Here is a 23,950-nt window from a genome sequence, read left to right as displayed (position 1 = left end):
TTTTGTTTTCCATGTCCCAACAGAGATTTTTAGTTTGACTGATTTCATTTCTGCTAATGACTCTAATTTGGTCTCAATACTTCAACATTAGAAAAAATATTTAAAAATATAAATGACTTGGGGCAGGAATTCCTAAAGGACAGACTTGGATTTTCTTTTCCTTAGTATTGATGTGAAGCCCCATTTCCCTGGAGCTTTATCCCTGTCATTTGTTCTCAACGTTCATCTTAACTCAGCAGGTATTCTTTCCAAATGACACTTAGTAAAGATACTTCTAGACCTTTGATGCTATGTGTAAAGAAAAGGAGTTCTTATATAAAGTATCAAAAGATCCTTATGTTGGATAATAAAATAATTGCATGAGAAGGTTTTTCACATTTATTTACAACTTTTGATCCAAGGACCTATCCATAAGCCTTGAATGTTTTTTTTTCTTTTTATTATACTAATTTATGTGCAAAGGGTTACCTTCTACTTGTCATAAATAATCTCATACTAGAAATTCCATGGAATTCAAGCCAATCCTTACTTGTATTCCTTCTTACAGAGTATACAAATTGAACAAATCTCCTTGCGTAGCAAACGTGATATCATATGTAGATAATGTGCTGGCCTCTCACCATATCCCTGGATACCACTCCAAGGTGCTCATTTGCTTGGTTTGGCATTTTCAGTCTTTATCTTAGCTCTTTTTTTTTAAAAAAAGTACTTAAATTAGTTAATTTGCTGGTTGTTTCCATATTGCTTCATTCAGAATCCAAAATGGAGTTCAGAAAAAAAAAAAAAAAAACAGAAAAAAAAAATTACAGCTTAAGTGCAAACTACATTTGTGAGTATCGGCCCAGTAGACATACTCAATCCAGTGTGTTTCTTCCAGTTCAATGGACTCCCCACTTGTACCACCTCTGAAAGTGTCAGTAGTTTTTTTGAACCACATAGAACTTTCTTGTTTTCCCTCTGCTCTTCCAATTACCAACTGCCTGTCAAGTTCTGTCATTTGTAGAGAAGAAAATATTGATGAACAAGAACAACAACAACAACAAAGAGTAGAGGATATATTCAGTAGTGTGAAACAAAAACCCGACCTGATGCTTAGTTCACTAATACCTTGCCTTCTCCTTCTAATTTTAAAGGCTGTATATTTAAAATAGTGGCCATTTCACCATATTAAAATATTTCTTTTTAAAATTCTGTCAAGAAGCTTTGATATCAACATTTTGCAATTAAAAATTAAAGCTAAAGAAAGGGGAGAAATTAATGTAAAAGAACAGGCCAAAGCAAAACAAAAAGAGAAAACAAAGAAACATTCCAAATATAGTTACCAGTTGTAACCTTGGTAGATATTTAAAATGTATGAGAGCAGGGTCAGCCATTCTTATAAAACTAATGGGGAAAGAAACTGGATTCTCTATCTCAGTTACTGTCATATGTTATAAAAAAGGGTCTTCTTTTGTTCAAATACTGAATACGCACACATCGGTTCCCGCAGATAGGAACAGATATCATGGGTGTTTCAATCATCTGCATTTAAAAGAACAAAAAGAGGAATAAAGAAACAAGAAAGAAAGGAAAAAGGAGAAGGTGAGAACTGGTTTGACAGCAGGTACTATTGCCTTATATTTTCTGTCCTTCTCTAGCTGTTTCGTTCTCCCGACAACCCTATGCAGAGAAATGAAGAAACAATGGCTCCTCCTGTCTTTCTCTTCCAGTCTTTCCTCCTAAAGTTCAAGTTATATAAGCACGTGACTATCATTGCGTCTCTATAGCTTCCTCCCAGAAGAGTCAAAACCACTGGCCTTAGGGATAGAAGGAAGACCACCAGAGAAAGAGAGGGGTGGGGAAATTGGGTCGGGCGTGTCTCTCCACTTGGAAACCACAGCTGAGCTTACACCACAGTATTCCGGTGTCTATAGGGTGGAGGAGGCAGCACAGTGCCTGGCTTCAGAGAGAACTCGGAGAGGTATTCAGGATTCTCTGCCACAATAGGCCGGATCCGTCCGTTCTGTTTATAAAAGTATTTTGTGCTGTACTCCTGCAGGTAGTCTGGGTGCTGGAGGGTGCTCCGAGGGGGCAGGCTGTGATTCCAGTAGTCGGGGTTGTCAAATGCTTTCTTGGCCTTCTCTGGCACGGACAGTACGTTGTTCTTCAGGTACTCAGCATTTCCCAAGGTGCTGGCGAAGGTGTTGAGGTACAGGGGCTCATTCACGTACTCATCCTCTGCCTTGGGTGGACCATTGGAAGCATTGTGATACTCAGGATTATCCAAAGCTTGAAGGTCTCCGTTTTTTCTTCGGGAAACAAAAGGGTTCTCTTCCACAGGATTTAGGTATTCTGAAGGAATACAAAAATACCAGCTAACATCTACTTTCTGGAAAGTGTTAATCAATGATGATATACAATGGTTACCTTCCTTGTATAGAACAAGAAAGCCACAGATTTGTTGTCATGAATTCTCATAACTATTTGTGGATTACTAATGCCATATGAATAAAAGAGTAAGTGCCACCAAAATTATGTTAATGACAAGACAAGGCACCAACAAGGTCAAGATCAGAATTCCTATCTCCCAGATTGTTTTTTTCCTTCTAAATGCTCTTGTCTCATCTGCATATTGATTGGGCCAGTTGCTTAAATGTCTTTGCTTTCTAAAAGTCAGTAATTTCTCTAACAAACAAGACTACCTTTCAGGGTTAAATGGTCTTTAATTGTAGAGAAATGAGAGTTTTTATAAAGAATAATGGAAAACCAAAGGGTCTATCACTTAATTCCATGCCAAGATGAATAGATGAAGTAAAAGAATAGTGTTTTTTTGGTCTATGTTGTTTGCTAGAAATTCCAATAGGTAACAGGGATTTCATCAGATACACTTTACAGATAGGCATTACACACGGGAAAGGAAACATCTGAGGAAACAATTCAACTACTGAAACAAATCTGACAGATATCTATATGCCTCTAGACAATTAGCTTTATATCACACATGCTTCTGCTTGATAACAAGTATAACGTTTATTTCCATGGGCCAATCATAATCACAAAATAGCAAACTCTAAGTTTGAACCTCATGAAATAGCTGTTTTGTACATTGAAACCAATCAATTTGTGCCTATCTTATATGGAGCAATTTTAGGCCAATACCTACACTATTATAATCCATCTTCTATAGGTATTGAACTGAAATTAAAAAGCAGTAATGTTGAAACTTAATGTTATTTTCTTTAACCTTAATTCTGCCTCTACAAATACGTAATCTGTATGTGTAGAGATAATGTATATGTCTACAGATTTACATTATTGACCCTCTTTTTGTCTTCTCTTTTGGTACAAACACAAAAACCTAACTATTGCTATCTTAGAGCCAGGCTAAAGAGAGCACAGTTCTCTGTTGAGATGCCACCATTATGAAACAAACTTTCTATTCCTTATACTTAGCCCAATATATGGAAAAAAATCCCATCAACCAAGGTTATTTTTCCCTGGATATATATAAGTAATGAATATTCCAGTATCATATGTAAGAACTATAGTTCAGTAATTTAAAAGACATTATCATTTCATCCTTACCATTCTGTGAAAAAGGAAATACAAGCTTCCTTCTCCATCTTCATAAACATAAAAATTGATATTAAATGTTGTACGCAGAGTACAATTTGGATTTGACTAGAATTCAGGTCTTCTAACTACTACTAATTAATCTTCTTGTTCTACTGCTCTATTTTTATTATTATATCTAAAAGGAGTAGGGTGAATTTTACTCCTAGTAACAAGCTTTAAGTTGAGAAATACGTGAAAGAACTTGATTTGATCTTTCTTGGTAGATTCCTAAAACTTCTTAATTGAAAGTGTGGGAATGTCCCTACCAAAACTCTATACTCTCTGAAGACTGGATTCATTTTAAAAACCTTCCAGAAATATCTTTCCAGAGATAGAAATAGATCTCAGTATTCAGAGATAAAAGTCTGAGAATACTACAATGTAACTAGATACATTGACTTGCTGTTAACTTTTCTCCATTCAATTTACTTATCTATTACCCTGATGCAAACTTGTATACCCGTGAAGTTATAAAGTTGTATGAAGAGAAATAATTTTATGGCGGAGGTGACAATCTTTCCAGAGAAGATTCTGCTTTAGGAGGAATCTCCCAGATCTTCACAGAACCTACATTTGTGTCACTCCTGAGCTATTATCAACATCCTTCGCTTTGTTCCATTATAAGTTTTATGTATGTGTATAAAGATGATATTTTAATAGGTTATTTACAGTATGTACTAGGGGATCTCTATATTGTTTTATAGGATTGAAAACAACTATATAGAAAAGGAGATAATAGGCTCTAATACAGAATTTTAAAATACAGTTTACTGCTGACACTGAGGACTCTGAGTGGTATGATCTGAATTTTTTAATAATAATCATCCATCTTCATTGTTTTGTGATGCTGTCAGCTTAGAAGGAAAAACATTGTTTTTTCCAAAATTAAAATACTATTTGATTTGGATGTTAAACATTTCTCCTCTTTACAAAATCATTCTTGTGCTTTGTGAAACCAAAAGCTATTATTTTTGAGACTTGGGGGCATGCTTTTAAGTATATTTAGGGTCAAACTTTAATTATTGAAGAATGTCATATAAAATTTCATAATTCCCTGTAATAAACTAGAAAGTGGCACTATTTAATGAATCAACCGTATTCTGTATGGGTGCCATTAAAAGCATCAGACACTTTTACCAATGATATCAGGTTTTATGATTTCCACAATGAAGCCCAATAAACAACGGGTCTGATGTCTTGTGATACGCTACTTCATTCAAATATTCCAAAAAAGAAGTGTTCACATCACTACTTTTCAAGCTTGATTGTGTATACAGAGCACCCGGGGATCTCATTAAAATCTGGAATCCTATTCAGGTGGTGCCTAAGTTTGTGATTTCTAAAAAGCACCTCACTAATGTGAATTCTGCTGATTCTGGAACCATAGTGCAAGGAGCAGTAGCCTAAGGCTTTTTCTGGACCACAAATGTAATACAGTCCAGCTGGTTAGCAGTTGCTATTCTATACTTTGTTTATCCTGATGGAAGTGAACTTCAGACGGTGAGTATTACTCAGTGTGTACCTTGTTTGGGCTTGTCTCGCATAGGAGTCATGTAACCTTCTTCATCCAGCTCTCCTCGCGGGCTCCGCTCAGGGGCAAACACTGTAGGGTCAGCACTGTACCTCTGGGTGCTACTGTCCTCTGGGACACGGGGTGCCACTGGCTTGCGGAGGGTGCCGTTACAGCAGGTGTCATCGAAAATCTCAGCTGTAGCCCCCTGAGCAACTGGAGCTTCTGGGATTGTGCTGGTCGGGGCTCGGTAGGGCACGGTCCCTCCTTGTTCTGCAGCAAAACCCCCATCTCGGTACACAAACTGGTTCTGTTAACGGAAGAAACACAGGTGCAGAGAAGCTGTCGTCATGAGTAGTTGTAAAAGATAAATGGTAATAACCCAAAACATATCAAAATTAGTCGTTCAGAGAATAATCATAGTAGTTATTCACTTTTTCTTTCTCTAGTGGCTAATGAATTTGAGTTTCAGACTAGAAACACCAAAAATTTCAATTTTTCTTAAAAGGTAAATTATGAGAAAATATTTCAGAAATATATATTTTAATTTTGCTAATCAACAAAAGCATGACTTAATTTAAAAAAAGTTGATATCATTTTTCCACAATTGCCCATTTTAATATAAATTTCTCAGTGAATTCTTATGATAAATGGCAGTGTCACTAACTGTTGACAGTTGTCTTTAAGAATAGAAGTACATTGATCCACTTTGAATGGTGCTGCTGTCTAACTGCCTCCGAATCCATGGTTACTATTAGTCTAAGTCTCAAGTACCTGAATAGAGAATCATCACTGAGATTCCAACTTTTAGTACATGACCTATAATGACAGCAGTAAAGGTAACCTTCCTCCACCAAGAAACGTAATCTATGAACCCACAGAAATCCTTCAGATAACAATTGCAAGCTACTTTTGATGCCCGATATCTCCACTTTTGATTATCAACTGAGATAAGACACATCTACCAAGTCAGCTACACAATCTACAGCAAATTCTAAACTCACTGTTGGCAAAGGCAAAATGAAAAAAATTATGCAGAGACAAGAGAGAGGAAACATGGTAAGCCAAGACCAAAAAGCCTAAAAGATGAAGGTTGATTGTGAAATACTTACTCCCGACATGGGGGTGTAGGCAGGAGGAGGGCTGTGTCCAATTTCACTCTAATAGGAAAGAAAAATGGAATGATGGATATAATAAGAGGCAACATGAATGAAAAAACTTAAAAAAGAAAAGAAAAGAAAAGCCACAAGTTGTATGAACCACAGGGGAGAACGTGCACAACAGTGAAGTGTTCTGGACGATCAAATTGTGAGCATTCTGACTGCAAGCAAATTTATCTGTATGTTTTGAGGACACTAAATAGTTTAATTCAGTCCCTGAAAAAAAAAATCATACAGAAAATGTAAACTTTTTCAACAGATTAAAAACTAAGTCAACAATAACCATTCTTCTGTTTAACCTTAAGGAAAGGAAAAGTGGTAAATAATGAACTTTAATTGTAAATGAAAATGAAAATGTTTCTTTCTTTACATGTTGAAGAAGAGAAATGGCCACATAACTATAGTATTACCTTTTTTCTTATAAGAAGAAATGTGTCTAGCAGGAGACAGAAGTAGATTTCAATTTGTCTAGAATAATTTTTTCTATTAAGCTACACTTATTTTCACTACTTCAGCAAGGGGTCAACTTCTTGGCCTTTCTTTATAAAAAGGTACATGCTATTTTATCTTCAGTCTTATTTTTTTTTAAGTAAAGAAACAGGAGAAAATTTGGAAAATCACTTTCTTTCCTGGAAACATGCCTTCAGTTCCTTGTATGTATTTAGAATCACTCAAAATTAGATTTCAGTTAAAGAAACAAATAAAAAAAGACATTCGTATTTTTTATAGCTTAATGCTCCATCCTATCGACTAAGTGAAAATGTATATAAAAATATGATAAAATATTAAGGACAACATTCCTTAGGGTGCAGAGAAAGGGTTGTGTGAATACCAACTTTGCTTCTTAATAAAAAATGTATTAAACATATTTCTTGAGAAGCTACTGACTATTTGCCAGGCACTTTTCTAGGCACTGGGGATAATGAATAATGCAGACCAAATAGCTGATGCTATGAAGCTTGCATTCTTTACATTCTAGCATTAAGTGAGCAGAGATGACTGGAATAAACCTCTAAGATGTCTACATTTTTATATAAAACACAGCTAAATATTATTCCAAGTGAATGTTTACATAATTTAGAAATTCATAAAGCAATCTAAGAAGAAAATGTTCCCATGGAGATGAACTATTTAATGTAAAGCTATTACAACTGGATAATGTAGTTTCCCTAACTAACTTAGTCTTGACTAATCAAGGGACAAGTTCAAAGAGTGAGTTTACCTCTTAACTTCTTAACTATGATGGTATAGAAAATACTGATCTATTTTCTTCTCTAATAACATAGCTAATAACAAATCAAAGATAATAAAAATAGAAATTTATAGACATATTTAATATGCGATGCATAGGAGGGAGTGTTGTACGGCAATTGTTTTGGGACCTGTTAGAAGCCCTGGGCTCCAGTTCCAATTACAAGTAGTATGAGTTTGGTCAATCATCAAACATCACAAACACTTATTTTCATTCTTGGCCTCTCTACTTTATTCTTAGTGAAGATAAAGAAAGATAAAATATTACTGAACTTTGTAAGTTATGCACTATTATATAAAAGTAGAAGCTCTATCACATGTAAATTTCACATCTACTAAATTGAATTTGTAAAGTCAAGCAATCAAGATGCCAAAGCCACTTATCAAACAGGCTCTTTTAAATGTTTACCTGTTCTTTAATCATCTTACACACAGGCATATTTTGCTCTCTTTTAGAAATGCTGAGATCAAATACTCATAAAATTTGAGGAAGTATTTTTCATACAGTCCATTGAGCTGTGAAACAGAAGGATGGCACAAAAGCTATGGCAACTGCCTGGTGGAACTTTGCCAAATTACAATGGCCTTAGCCTTATCACTAAACACCAATTATTTGAACAAGTTACTTAACAAATAATCAGGAACTCCCTACAGTGAATCACAGGCATTGTGGTAGATGGTGAAGAACCCACAATGCACTAGGAAAGACTTGGATAGTGGCCTTTTAAAATTTACACTGTACTGGCTCAGTGCCTGTAGCTCTGCAGATAGGGCTTTGGCCACATACACCAGGGCTGGCAGGTTTGAACATGGCCTGTGCCTGCCAAACAACAATGGCGACCACCACAACAATAAAATACAACCAGGAGATGTGGCAGGCGCCTGTAGTTCCAGCTACCTAGGAGGCTGAGGTAAAAGAATCACTTGAGCTCAAGAGTTGGAGGTTGTATGAGATGTAACAGCACAGTACTCTGCTGAGGGCAACATAGTGAGACTCCATCTCAAAAAAACCCCCAAAATTACACTGTACTATCAAACATTAGTCAGTGAGTTGATGAGGAGAAAAGGAAAGAGTGGAATAGGCTAGAGTGAATTTATTTCAATGCAGTGATTATATATTATAAGGGAAGTTATTCCAAAATATTTACAATTACCAGTGTCCCTTTGACCCCTTACCTCGTAGGAGTAGCTGCACTGGGTCATGTTCTACTAGAATGTTCATCTAAGGAGCTAGTATTGGTTGCTTTTTTTAAAACTTGAGGGCCAGACGATCAAAAGAATAATTCACAAGTCATTCTTCATCAGGAAATAGTTTGCTACACATGTTCATTATCTGGACTAGAATACCTTTAATTGTAAAGGCATTATATTAAAAATAACTGGACTTGTAGTTAGTCTGTTCCAAGACGTGCAGCCAGGCCATGCCCTATTAGAATGCATCCACTGTCCCTGCTTTGTCAAGTCTTTCAGTCAGCAACCTGCCAACTCTCTCTGCACATCCAGCCAAACAGCATCACAGTAATAGCAGCGTCTTCATGCTCTTCCTTGTTTTCAGCATGAAAATGGAAAAACTGTGAAGCAAAAACCCTTTTGCATTCATTGTTTTTAGGGGTACTGGCTGCTTTTTATGTTTCTGTTTCCATTTTCTCAGTTTGCTTTTTTATCTATTTTCCATGATAAAAAGCACCTCATTCATTTCCCCCTGGAAGGGCAATGCAGCTCCAAGGGAACATCTGTGAGGCCAATTAGCTGGGCTGGAAATGTGATATAATTGTTGTTTAAATATATTTAAATTACATGTTAATCACTATGTCATAATTTATAAGCTTTGAAAATAACTTTTTGTACTTCAGAGCCAAGCCAGATTTCACTTGTTTTTGCTGTTTTTAGTTTGTAACAAGCTCTCCGCATTTTTCTCTCCCTCAATTCCCCATACTTACAGAGCTGAACTTTTAATATTGGAAAGAATGACAGCTGCAAGTAAATTGGTTGAGTAAAAATTAAGATCCTCACGGCAGTCAAAATGAGCTGTAGTGACCTTAAAGTTCTAAGCAGAACAAAGCGGTGCTCTCAGTTAAAAAGCTTTTGTTTTTTCATCATGCCACTTCCTGCTGTCCATCAAAGTCCAGCGTGGTGGATCTTTAGGAAGACGCACTGGGTGCATTCTGTTCAATTAGCTGCTGGTTTACTGTCAGCAGAGCAGAGATGGAAAGTGGAGGGTTATGAACTGGCAGGTGATTTGGAGTTTGTTCCTGGTGAGAGGATTTGTAAGGGCAATGGGTAGAAAAGAGTTTAATTCTACGGCCATATCGCAGGGACATTGTATGATTAACTTGAACTCCGATGCCAGAAGTTACAGAGGAGGGCAAGGGTCAGCAAATGAATCAAATATAGTGTTAAATGCACTTTTAAATATATCATACCCTAACATTTATTTTTTAGTTGGACAATAAACAGTTGAACTTTTGTCTCATTACATGCACAGTATTGCTTATATTGGTATTGTTTAATATTGTTCTTGTGAAATTTTAAATTGCTAATTGGATAGACTGTGTCATGTCATATTTTTCAGAGTAATTATAGAAATCTATTTTCTTAGGAAGCCAAAAATACATGCTTAAATGCCTCACTTCTGTCTAAATTAAACATGTGCTTATTGAGAGAGGGTTTTTTTAATCTTTAAATAATTATTGGTCACAACAGTAACTATAGGATTATACTTTCTAGTGTCAAGAAATACTCTAAATCTTTTAAACTAAAGTAGAATATGTCTCTGTAAGACATTGCTAATTCTTTTCTTTTTTCTTTTTTTAGAGACAGAATCTAGCTTTATTGTCCTCCGTAGAATGCTGTGGCATCACAGCTCACAGCAACCTCCAGCTCCTGGGCTTAGGCAATTCTCTTGCCTCAGCCTCCCGAGTAGCTAGGACTATAGGTGCCTACCACAATGCCAGGCTATTTTTTTGTTGCAGTTTGGCCAGGTCCAGGTTCTAACCTACCACCCTTGATATATGGGGCCGGCGCCCTACCCACTGAGCCAGTCCTGGGCGCTGCCCTGGACATTGCTAATTCCTCAACACTAATTCATTATCTTGACACTTCTACATAGTAACCACTAGGGATTTTCAACCTTTTATCTGCATTAACATATATGCTCTCCACTTTGATAGGCATCACACTTTCATAGGTCACATATGAGTGGACAGGGAATATATTTTGCATTACAGCCAATTCCTCAAGCATGGCTGTACCTCTGTATCCCTCTCACAATTGAGGTAACATTCCAGTGGTTTGGGACTTTTAGATTTAGAGCCTTCCTTTTCATAAGAAAACCAGAAGAAAATAAATGTGTCCCTATGTGCCAAAACCCAGTAAAGATTGGTGTCAGCTTATTGACATTTCAGCAACAGACTGAAATTTATATATGTGTGTGTGTGTGTGTATGAAACACATAATGACACATCATGGCTTTTATCTACCTATACGTGATTTATTAATTCACTATTTAATTTTTCTGTTTATTTTTTTTGTTTAGAGACAGAGTCTGACTTTATCACCCTTGGTAGAGTGCTGTGGCTTCACAGCTCACAGCAACCTCCAGCTCTTGGGCTTAGGCAATTCTCTTGCCTCTGCCTCCCGAGTAGCTGGGACTATAGGTACCCACCACAGCACCCGGCTACTTTTTGTTGCAGTTTGGCCAGTGCCAGGTTCAAACCCACCACAGTCGGCATATGGGAGCAGAGCCCTACCCACTGAGTCACAGGTGCTGTCCTAATTTACTATTTACTGTTTTATCATTTATCTATTTGGTTTAGCTATATGGGGCACTGATTTTCTGAAGAAACTCTTTTACACACACAAACATGTCCACAAACACAATATAATAATGACCTTATGATCCAGTTGAAAGGATATTGGCTTAGGCTCTTTATCTACTTTTCACTAACCTTGGCAACTTTAATTTTTCTTTTATGTCTCATCAACTCAATTACTAAAAATACATTTAATAGAAGGGAGCCATGAAGGATATTAGTAAACAGGAATGAAAGCCAATACAGAATTTATGAAGTATATGGAAATAGTACCTTTTATAAACATTAATAGCTACTTTTCTTCAGTGCAATGTCTAATTAATTATACTATGTATTCCTTTTCATAGCTGAACATGTGACTACTCTTAGACAAATTGGAAAGTAGGAAGGGAAACTAACATAGATCATGGGCCTACCTTGTTGAACCTGAACTATTTCGGGTTTATTACTACAACCTTGCAAGGTAAGTATCTTTATTAAAAATCATAACTCCCATTTTACAGATGAGAAAACTGTCAGAGAAGTTAATAGATCTGCCCAGGTGCTCACAGCCATTGTTGGCTATCTGTGAAATTCCTTATTCTATTACCCTTGCATTATGTCACATGCACACACATTTTTGACATTAGCCTGTATGTCTATTCTTTCCCATCTTTGCCCTCTCTCTTCCTCTGCACCATACTTTAATTCTTATCTAGTCTCATGATTTCTCTTTCTAGTTTTAGTGAAAAAGTAATCTTAAAGAGGCATTTGAGGTGCAACTGTCTTGGGTATAAAATGCTGATAATGCTTTACAGTACTCCCTTTCCCAGCTTATTTGCACTCAAATTTGTTACAAGAACCTTAACTTAAAATAGGAAACTTCAACTAGAGTATTGAGTTAACAGTACACACACACACACACACTTCATTCTTTTCAAAAAGTCCTTTCTTACTAATCTAAAATTAGATATTATATCTATACTCATAATATCTACACACACACACACACACACACACACACACACCTGCTTTGCCAAGAGCACAGTCAGCCCTAACGTAGGAAGGGATAGGTTTAAACTGGAGAGCACAAAGATTTTTCATGATCGCACTCTTGCTTATGGATTTATTGCTCCTAGTACAAGGCTTAGCCAATAACTACCTCTTCCTGCTTGACTGGCGGTAAGTAAGCTGTTGTATCCCCAGGCAGAAATTCCCATATCCTTTCCAAATATCAATAGAAAAAGAGGAAATTTCTCCTTCAAATATTCATGGGTAGATGAGTCAAATAAAATGAAGCTTAAAATTCCTCATTTTACACCTTTCTGCTTTTAGGTGCTACTCTGAGCAGTATTACATAATGGAGTTGGAGAATGTTATTAGCACAGTCCCAAAAGAAAGGACAAAAAGAAACATTTTTACATTAATGCCAACATTCCCCAGCTTCATTCACGATAAGCAATAAGAATTTTGTTGCCTTTCTTGAGACTAATAATTATAAGGAGTTGATCCCTTTATCCTGATGCAAGTTCTTTCTTTTGCTCGGTTCTGGTAACTTTTCCCCTCTTTTGCCTTTTTCTATTTCTTTTTTACAAGCATGTTGTAGTAATGGAAACTTCCCGATTATTACTCAGCTACTTGTCAAGGCATGTAGCTAGAAATCTAAAGAGGGGAACATGCAGGAATTTCTCAAAGATCTCCTAATAATTATTTTCTGTTTGAAAGGATATGTTATTTTCTTTGATTTCTTGCACATTGTTTAAGAACGTCTAGGTCTATTGCTTTGTCTTTAAGAGCAGAAATGAAATCATTAAGACTTCACTCTGTCCAAATTCTAGAGTAGTGTAACTGATTCTTCACGTGAATCCTAAAATTGTCTCGGTTTCAATATTTTTTTATTCCCACATCATGAAGAATATTTGATGAAGGTTCTCAGTACATGCACAATGCATTAGGTCAGGCAATTTTTGAACACAAAAACCTCACAGACCCAGGACAAATGGCTGCAAGAAGTCCTCCTACCTCTATGATGGTATTTGTAAATATTTTTTTCCTGAACCATGTGACCTTTAACATTTCTTAGTTTCTTAGGCCTTCAGTTTATTTAACTCTAAAAAGACAAATAGGGCTACAGGACAGGTAATGGGAAGGTCACTTCCAACTGTAAAATTATTATATGTAAAATAAATATTCTCCCTTAAGCCCACACTATTACTTGTTAACTATTGTAAAATATGATTAGCATTAAAGCAAACTCTTCTAAAGTTTTCTCTCATTAATCTTTCCAAAGTACATTAATCAGTTTTTCTTTCCTTTTACCTACATGAAATATCTACAAAGTGTTGCTCAGGCTATATGCAATATAGGAGTGTATATTCTTGGGAGGCAGAATCGTATCTGGATAGTGATGAATGGAAATGCCATTTTATTATATTATAATCTGAAGTTTTCATTTTACTGATGGACACACTGACACTCTGAGAGGTTAATTTTTTTAAGGTGACACAACTAGTTAGGAACTGTGCTAGAAACAGGATTTCCTCAGTTCCCATCTAGTGCACATTCCATTATGCTTAGCGGCCTCCGATCGGCATTTAGGTCTGCTTTAGAGGTCCATTCTTAATGTTTTTCATTAAAAAGTATTTACTTTTTCATATAGTGGAAAGCATTTGCCTTTAACTAAAATGACATTTGTTCCAAGCTGAAATACATATTAATATACTGTTAAAGGGAATTTAACCATCCTTTAACACAGATATTAAATTGTCTTATTAAATAGGCCATAAGTTTATTAAACAAAAGAAATACCCTTATAATACTAAGTACTATAGACAAAGCTGTCCATAAATATGTTAGAGAATCACGTAAGCCCAGGACTTGGAGGTTGCTGTGAGCTATGATGCTACAGCACTCTACTGAGGGTGATAAAGTGAGACTCTGTCTCAAAAAAAAAGGTAGTGTTTATTAAAATAACAACTATACTTACAGAAACAGGTTGCTCTCCATGGAGAAGGAATATTTTATATAAAGATAATAGCTATAAAAGCTAGTTTAAAAAATCAATATATATACACACACTTGCCCGTTGATCTACTTTTACCCTCGTAGTGTGCACCTTTGTATCTAGGCATATAATTAGAGAATGTCTAGGGATTAGAAAAACAATGTTTTAAAAATAAGTAACCTATAGAACGGGTTTGAATTAACAATGAGAAAAAAAAATCGACAAATGTTCTGAATCTGTATGCTATTACTTTAGATTTTAAAATGCAGAGTTTAGGCCTGGATATAATTAATATTTACTTTTGCACTGCTGGGAAAGACTTTCTTAAATCATAATTTTAGGCACAACTTTAGTGTATGTATTCATACACAAATTAAGAAAATTAATAACTTAAAACAAGATAACGGAGGTTTATTTGATCCTCTCAATTGAACACATTGCCTTTCAAGGCTATCATCTCATTTGTGGGCTTGCTTTAGTGTTCCCATTTTTCCCACTTGGATATTGTTAACAGCAAAGGAATCTGGTTCACTAAGACACTAGGTGTAAGCGGTCTACTTAGATGCCAAGATAGGCACCTAAAAGCAGAGAGAAAAAAAGAAAAAGAGGTCCACTTAGAAATGTCTGTTAATGGTTACAGTTATTTTATTTATTTTATAATAAAGCAACAATGAAATAGTCAAATTTTTCTTTAGCAATAATCCAACTTGAGAAGGTTTTACTATATATTCAAAATAACGATGACAGTATTTAGAGCAATCTGTGCGTGGGAATGTAAAAATACGGAGAGTATAGTTGTGAACTGCAGGATAGAAAACAAATAACATAGGAAATAGAATTGCAAATTTTAGAAACCTAATTTTGGAATGTAGATTTTATTCAGTGTTTTAGATGATAGGTCTTGGCAACAGGCAAACAATTTAACATAATACAGATAAAGCATTTCAGTGATCCTATCATTTCAATGTGGACCAGGTTGGAAATATCTTCAGTTATGCTACTTTATGCCAACTGTTTACCGGATAAAAAGTGAATCTGTAACAATGGTTTATTCAGCCAACTACTGCTCTTTAAGCTACCAGGTGGCACAGCTGTTGCTGTAAGTAAAAAGATTTCTAACAGTCCACCTGGAATTAGGACAGCTGGTACGTGTGAGCTGATCTGAATAATGTACTGTGGATACTCGGGTGCAGCAGCTGACAGAACAAACAGCACACGACTGTCCCATCAGCCCAGAGCAAACACTGGTTACATTTCACAGAAACAGGCTGGTATTTACAACTGATCTGGGCAAAAATGAATATAAGACTGAAGGCAGCCCCCCCAGAGGAAAAAGCTCTCCGTGGGGGAATCTTGCTGACCACAGTCTGAGCAGATTTTACCATCTTAAAAAGACCCTAAATCTGGTTTTGCTGCATATAAAAAGGAAGAAGAAAAATATATAAAGCATTCCTACAACTATTTGTGAACCACTTTGGAATTTCTTAGAATAAAAAATGACCCAACGCTTCTTAGCTCTCCGTTTACACTGCCTGCTGCCAAAGTTAAACTAGATTAGCCAAGATCATGGTTGTAATAATTTTTGTCAACTTCTAAAATGGTTAATATTTTACTAAAAAAGAAAGGAAGGAAGCAAAAATTAATAAAACGGAAACCAGAGAATTTAATTTAAATCTGACATGAATACCAAAGATGACCAATTCACACTCTCTCTGTTTTTAGCCTCAGTAACAGAGATGGCAAGCAGCTTTTCTCCAGGCACTGCTACTTAACAACAAGCAAAACCAACGGTCCTAATTAAAAAAAAAAAATATATATATATATATATATGTAATATACATATATGGTTTACTATGGAGAAGAAAAAAATATCTGCTAGGGATCATAAGATTCTGTCTGAGTCAAGGGCAGCCCATGTGAACCTCTGGATCAAGTGAAGTCTGATTTTAATATTTCCTCACCAAGGATATAACTTCTCAATTTCAAGCCCATGGTTCTTTACTCTTCCCTAATGGATTACTGGGGAATTATTTTTGTCTTGTTCTACAGAAAATGTAACTATACCATATTATCCTCTCATTCTAGTTGTTTAGTTCTAGGTCACTATCTCACACTGAAACATTTTCTCTCCTATATGACCTTATCCTCTCCTCAGGGATGTGGCTTTAACTAAGCCAGAGGGCATCTATATAGTCTGATAAGTTGATGTGGAGAATTTTCTCAGATTGGTGTTAGTAGATCCTGATGGACCTGCCTCAGGTAACACTGAACTATTGAATACTAATTCATGTAATTAACTGCTGGTTTGATATCTCCACTGGACTGTTTCACAGCATTCTAAACTGAAATGACTGTCTCCTCTCCCTGACTCACTTGTCTTAGCTTGGAGAAGAGTATCAATGGATGTTTATTTGTGTAAGTCCAATATCTTAGTGTTATCTTTGACGTCTCCTCTTATCTCACTCCTCATGTCTAAGTATCCAAGGTCTACCCTTTCAAATAGCTCAGTATCTTCAGAACCAACCATTCTCTCCATCCTCATTGCCATTTGTTTTGGTTGAGGTGACACGATTTATTATTCCAACTGAGAAACTTTGATGGTAAGAGAAAGTGCTATTAATACTTAGGCCAGGATAACAGGAGTAAACTAGAAATTTCTGGGGAGAAACAGGCACTCATGGTAATCTTAATTATAGTGTCAATTCTTGGCTAGAGTACTATGAAAACCTTCTAACTGATCTCTTTGATTTTAGTCTTTCCCTTCAGTCCAAATCCAATATTCACACTTCATCGCCCCCACCCCCAAATCTTCAAGACAGCCTATTGTCCTTAGACTACATAAAATCAATTTCTTGTGGCACTGAAGGCTTTTGATGACAATGATCCTTGGTGATGTCTCTAGACTCAACCTCTTTGCTCTCTCCACATAAACCTCTAGTCAAATAAATTACCTGCAGATCTTATAATAAGCTATTTCTTCTCTCATCTCCAGGCCTCTGCCCAAATTTAAGAATAATAAGTTATTTCCTTAATGCTCTTTGTGGCTTCTTTCCTTTGATTGCAGGTTGACTCCATGAAAAATTATCATTACCCTGATTATATTTAATTATTGATTTAATAAATATTTATCAAGAACCCATTATGTGCCCCATGTGAATAATTCATCAACTATATTTGAATTGCTTACTTATTTCATTAATATGTCTTCTTTCTTAGACTTTGAGTCTATTTGGAAGAAGATTCACTCTAATTTACTATTATAATTTTGACACCTAGCACAGTGCCAAGAACATAGTGATTGTTGAGTAGACATAGTGATTGTTCAGTAAAATTATATTGAATGAAGGGATGGATAAACAGAAACATATTATAAACCCAAAGAAAGGCTCTATTGATGAGAATTTCAGAGACTCCATCCAGTCAATCAGATGTTTTTTAAAGAATGTAGAGTTTTAGTATCCTTAAAATTATACGTTACTCAAATTTTACTCCACCAAAGAGTGAAATTGATTTGAGCTGCAAGTATTGGAATATTACATCTCATCTAATATGCTCACTCTTCTTGTCAATATTAGTTACTGTATCTGAAGACATTGTTTGAAATCGTAGTTCTAATGGGAAATTTTTTTAAAAAATTATTCTTACAAATGATCTAAATGCAATGGACATTTCACATCCAGCTATCAAACTTCCGAATTTGTCACTAGTGTAACATTCCCTTGAGACTTCTACAGATTTCCTAATGCTTTGGAAGCCCACATAAACAGGCTTTAGCTTTATTCCTGAATAATATAAATATTTAAATGAGAACAATAAGGAGGACAGATCTTGTGGATAAAGGAACTATAGACTGATGCAAAGTGGATCCTTTTTCTACAGGTGGTATCTGCCACCTACCTATGTTTCCACACTGTGGTGCACAGAAGAGACACATGGGGAAAGAGTATTTTAAATTTTTCAAAAAAATATTTTTAAGATAAGCATGGATGAATAGTATAGAAAAATCAAAGTTATAAGTCAATGAAATTCTAAATCAAAATTATAGGGTGCATGTCTCTGGAAACAGCTGCAGATGAGCGCTTGATGAGAGACAAGCACCGGCACACAGCGCCTCTGCTGCCATACATGAGTATTTAGCAAAGCTTTGTGTTCTCATCTGTAAAATGGGAAGGATATTGCCTGTCCTGCCTGCCTCCTGAGTTTTATAAGCTCATGTTCATGGCAAACATCTATGAATAAAAGAAGATGGTATATAAATGTATAATATGTTTTTCTTTTCTCTTGTAGGTTAAAGAAAATAAAGCTGAACATGCACAAAACCAACTAAAATGCTATGAACAAAATAAGTACATTATTTTTATAAGTAAACATTTCTTGCTTACCAGCTTCATGATTATCTGTGGGATGGTAGAGGTTATTTTGCAGATTTTCTATCACAAATTTTATTTGAAACAACCTTAAAAAAAGATTGCTATTATGAATGTAAATAAAATAGTGAGAAATAACTTAGAAAATGTCATCTGCATGTATATTAAAACATTTATAGTCATTTAAAAACATACTTTTGGAAATTATAAACGCTGTGATTTTCTTAGTTCACAGTAAATCAAGACAAGATTTCTTATAGCTATTTCAACACTTAGACAAAGTACATATTAAATACCCAATAATAAATAAATTAACTCAATGACCTAACAGTAGAGATTATAATAAACTGAAAATCTTTATTATTTTTGTTTTCTTTAGATGATGAGGGTGAAAGAGTCAATTAAACTAAAACATTAGAAATTCACCTCTCTGCAGAGTATTGGCCTTGATTTTTTTTTAAATCACTTCCACTGAACATTTGAAAGCATCCAGACGGATTCCTAATAAGATATGTTTCAGAATTCACGCTTCTGCATTGTCAATAGGCCAAGGAGAAGTCCTCCGTGCTGAACGGGTGTTTCAACTGAATTTTTCCTTCCCTGTGATTGCTGACACACTTAGCAAGGTACACAGTGCTGTAGGAAATATCTGAACTCTCATTCCTTGTATGGGGAGACAGAATTACTCTGTGTCACCTTTTTAGTTAACAGAAATCTGAAGCATTTTATAGATTTTAAAAACATTTTTAAGAAAGATACATTTTGGAAAGTAGTGAGATTAGAGAAAAGTGCTCAGATCTGAAACTTTATTTATTTATTTATTCTTTTAGACAAGAGTTGCCCTTGATTGAGTGCTGTGGCATCATAGCTCATAGCACACTCAAACTCCTGGGCTCAAGCAATTCTCTTGCCTCACCCTCCTGAGTAGCTGGGACTACAAGTGCCTGCATAACACTTGGGTATTTTTAGAGACGGGGTCTTGCTCTGGCTTAGGCTGGTCTCCAACCCATAAGCTCAGGCCATCTACCTGCCTCAGCCTCCCAGAGTGCTAGGATTACAGGCGTGAACCACTACACCTGGCCTTTTATCTGCAACTTTAAAGAAGTTTGATAAATATCTTGAAGCTGGGAGAAAATACAGTAGATTAGACTTTTCCACACATTCTCTGACCTCGCTAGTCTACCAATGACTAGCAAATAAACAAACAAAAAGTACTAAAGAGATGAGAAAAACCTCTACTATTATAATATTTCCTAGGCTACTTTGTCATTTATTATATACAAGCACAAGTATTATTTACCATATCTAAAGAAAGTTATTAAGCCAAGGTATATCTATGTTCTGACCAAAAAAAGAAAAAGATAGTTATACTTGGTCTTGTGAATATGCTTGCAAAGAAGGGTCTGGTTGTCTTACTTGCTATAAGTCATAAACATTAGAGACCCTGGTCTCTCTCAGGAACCATTACTGTTTTTACCATTATAACTATAGCTATAGTTATAAACTTAGCTATATCTTATAGCTAAGATTTTTAGAAACTATATGTAATTCATCAGTATCACCTTTTAGAATGATAAGGTCCTTAAATAGATAACCAAAGAATTACATTAGTAACCTAGCTCTCTTATTTCCCCCAGCTTTACTAGTCTAAGTATTAAAAACATACCCAGCAGCTCAGGTTTGGATGAACGAATTTAGACATAGATATCTTTGTCAAGAGCCATAAATGAGAAGAGGACGTTTTGATCATTCCTAGTACTGATCCCTTAAATTCTTACTGAAAATTGACCAAAAGCTCAGGTGAAAGCAATTAGAAGTGATACCTGCATACTGCAAGCAATTCTACAATTCTTATTCACTTTGTTGCCATATGAGAGCACCGAATGTCAATTATGCAGGAGAAGAAGGTATTTCCAAGAGAGCTTGACACAAGCTCACGCTGTGAATTATTTGCTTTGAAATGCCTTCATATTCTCCTGCTTGGAAATTCTGGTCAAGAGAAGAGCAAAAACAAGTAACAAGCTCGTCCCAAGACTACACACAGGTGAACATTCATAAAACGTTTATCAGCCTAAAAGTAAAATTTTAAATATGTTGGACCATCTTCCCCAAGAAGAGAAGAAGGAAATGCAATAAATAAAGGGCTTGGTGTTATTGTTTTAAACTTCCAAGGCACAACTCACTCAGCTCAAGGTTCTAAATACTATAAACCCCAAAGGAAGCTATCCAAACAAGCTCTTTGAAACCAGGGACATATTAATTCCTGACAGTAACTCCTCCTATAAGTTTCTAATCTCCATCCAGAGATGGATTAACCTTGAAACAATGAAACATGAACCTCAGAATCATCCATGACACTCCCCTTCCAAGAGCGGGTGAAGAACTCAAATCATATGTTCACATAGGTTTGAGATTTCATAAAATTTGCAAAAGCGAAAGTTTAGTTTTTGCATTCTTTCCTTAAATATACTCTTTCTCTACTCTCAATACTGTCTAGCTCCACCAAACCTGGCTCTGTCCCTACTGAGCTTCACTACTTCTGAAAATGTTTCATTTTACTCTTTATCAAACATCCACATGGCATATATGTGAAGCCACCCTGCACATCCACAAGGCTTTCTTGAAATATCCTCTGTAGTAAAGAATGTCCATTCCCTGATTTAACTCAGCCTCAGCGCTAAGGTTCATATGCTGTAAGGTTCCAGATCCCAGCTCTTCAAAGTTCATCCAAACCCCTCTTCTTTCAGAGATTCATGGTGAGTGGTTCTAGCACAAGTCCTTATCTTTGTGCTTATTTGTCTTTGCTTTTGTGTGTTTTGTTTTTTAAATTTTTTCACTTCTTTGGAAGTGAAGTACTTTTACTTGGAAGTACTTTCAGAAGTACTTTCCAGCACTCAGACTGTTCTTGTTCACTGGTGTCACTCAGATTGCTGGGTCATTCCTGGCTCAGTTCCAACACCTTTCACCACAAATCCTGCTGAATACAATACATATGTATCTAGATTCTTTTTTTTTTTTTTTTTTTATTTTTTTTTTTTTTTTTTTGTAGAGACAGTCTCACTTTATCGCCCTCGGTAGAATGCCATTCAAAGCAACCTCCAACTCCTGGGCTTAGGCGATTCTCTTGCCTCAGCCTCCCAAGTAACTGGGACTACAGGCACCCACCACAACACCCAGCTATTTTTTTGTTGCAGTTTGGCAGGGGCTGGGTTTGAACCCACCACCCTCAGTATATGGGACTGGCGCCCTACCCACTGAGCCACAGGCGCAGCCCTGATTTCCTTTCTTTGAACAAATCATTTACTCTTCCTTTCATATGGGCCTCAATTAATTCCTTGACCTTTAGTTTCTCAGCACACTTTTTTTGTTGTTGTTGTTTGTTTGTTTGTTTTGAGACAGAGCCTCAAGCTCTCACCCTGGGTAGAGTGCTGTGGCGTCACAGCTCACAGCAACCTCCAACTCCTGGGCTCAAGTGAGTCTCCTGCCTCCACTTCCCAAGTAGCTGGGATTACAGGCGCCCACCACAATGCCCTGGTTATTTATTTATTTATTTTTGGTTGCAGCAGTCATTGTTGTTTGGCAGGCCCAGGCTGGATTCGAACCTGCCAGCTCAGGTGTATGTGGCTGGCACCTTAGCCTTTTGAGCCACAGGTGCCGAACCTCAGCACGTTTTGAGGTAAACCAGACATGGGCTTGCCTCCTATGTCACTCGATACCTATGTCACATGCCATTCAACCTCTTTAGGTCCCATTTTCCTTAGCTTAAAATGGTGAAAGGATTCTCTCTCCTTTTGGTTAGTAATGTATTTTATAAGAATGTCTGTAAAGAAGCTAGCAGAATGGTCAATTGATAGTCAATACATAATGTTGATATTTGCATGATTATATATAATTAGGTAGTTAGATGATGTATAAAAATAAAGAACTTACCTAGACCCCATGACTAATGATAATCATTGATCTTCAATAGAACCTTTAGTTCCTTCAGCTTTTACATTCCTTTTGCAATTGCCCTACTAGTTCTCAACTCTTTCTGTTCCTTGGCTAAAATTTCACCTTATAAAATTGATGAATTAAATAATTTTTAAATTGACAAATAATAATTGAATATGTTCATAGTGTAAGTTGCAATGTTTTGATACATATAATGTATAGTGATCATCAGATCAGAGTAATTAGCATATCCATGATGTCAAACATTGATCATTTCTTTGTGTTAGGAACATTCAATATCCTCTTTCTACCTATTCAAAACTATGTATTGCTAATTATAGTGTCCTATGATGGTGTAGAATACCACAATTTATTCCTCTTATCTGTAATTATGCATCCTTTGTCAAATCTCTTCCTGTCCCTCCCTTTCTCCTACTCTTCATGCCTGATTTTTTTCCCTCTCCCTTGCTCCTAGTACCCTTGGTGTTACTGAACAATCTTCATAGGTGCTTAAAAAAAAAGCTATGTTTTCTACACTGCTGGTGAGTCCTCAGATTTACTGGCCCTTCTTGTTCCCATGCCTTACCACAGCATTTTCCCCAAGCTTTAACCAGTCTTTTTAAGTGTCCTAAGATATCCTTTTCTCCTCATCCACTATTAACAGCCTTGCTTCTATGCAAAAGAGAGAGTAGAATCTTCTGGGCCCCCCCATTTAACCTCTAAATTATAATAAAATAGAACACTTGATATCACTTGTTATTACTACTTGACTGAAAAAACCTCTTGAGAGACAGCTGTCTTTGTTATTAATTTTTTTTATTCCTGGTTAAGTGTTTGGGTAGTGGATCAATTAACTAAGAGTTGAATATCAAGGCTTCAGATGAGAAGGAAAACTATGTGGCATAAAAGAGATGGGAAATTTGGGAGTCCCGATCAATCTGTGAAGTAAAAGAGCTGTGAAAGGGAGAAAAAGAAAGGATTAGGGAGCGGTATCTGTCCTCCGTGATAGGACCCTTCAACCTAGTCCTCCAGTCCTGCTTGCACTATCTCATTTACCAAATCCACAAAGTCTTACGGAGAATTATTTTTGCTGTTGGAGGAATGAAAGAAGGGACTCAGCTGTGGAAGTAGAAGGAGAGTGAGAACCAGAGAAGGTGGGAGAGCGGCACCGCTCAGGAACTAGTGAGAAGCAGTGAAGGGAGGAGCGGCACCGCTCAGGAACTAGTGAGAAGCAGTGAAGGGGGGAGGAGCGGCACCGCTCAGGAACTAGTGAGAAGCAGTGAAGGGGGGAGGAGCGGCACCGCTCAGGAACTAGTGAGAAGCAGTGAAGGGGGGAGCGG

General features: G+C 36.3%; 1 protein-coding gene across 1 annotated transcript in view; it reads right to left on the bottom strand.

Moving 5' to 3' along the window:
- Nucleotides 1–1,885: 1,885 nt before the first annotated feature.
- The window catches only part of ERBB4 (erb-b2 receptor tyrosine kinase 4), a gene marked incomplete at its 5' end in the record, with an annotated part of 720,994 nt that continues 698,929 nt past the window's right edge, over nt 1,886–23,950 (bottom strand). The window contains 3 exons of the mRNA XM_023510372.1: nt 1,886–2,331; nt 5,117–5,414; nt 6,217–6,264. Of these exons, the coding sequence (XP_023366140.1) occupies nt 1,886–2,331; nt 5,117–5,414; nt 6,217–6,264 (792 nt within the window). The remainder of the gene's footprint in view (nt 2,332–5,116; nt 5,415–6,216; nt 6,265–23,950) is intronic.

The sequence above is a fragment of the Otolemur garnettii genome, unplaced genomic scaffold (assembly GCF_000181295.1).
Source record: "Otolemur garnettii isolate 467f Iridium unplaced genomic scaffold, OtoGar3 scaffold00013, whole genome shotgun sequence".
NCBI lineage: Eukaryota > Metazoa > Chordata > Mammalia > Primates > Galagidae > Otolemur > Otolemur garnettii.
The sequence above is the reverse complement of the archived record's forward strand: the minus strand, read 5'-3'. Positions and strand labels throughout refer to the sequence as shown.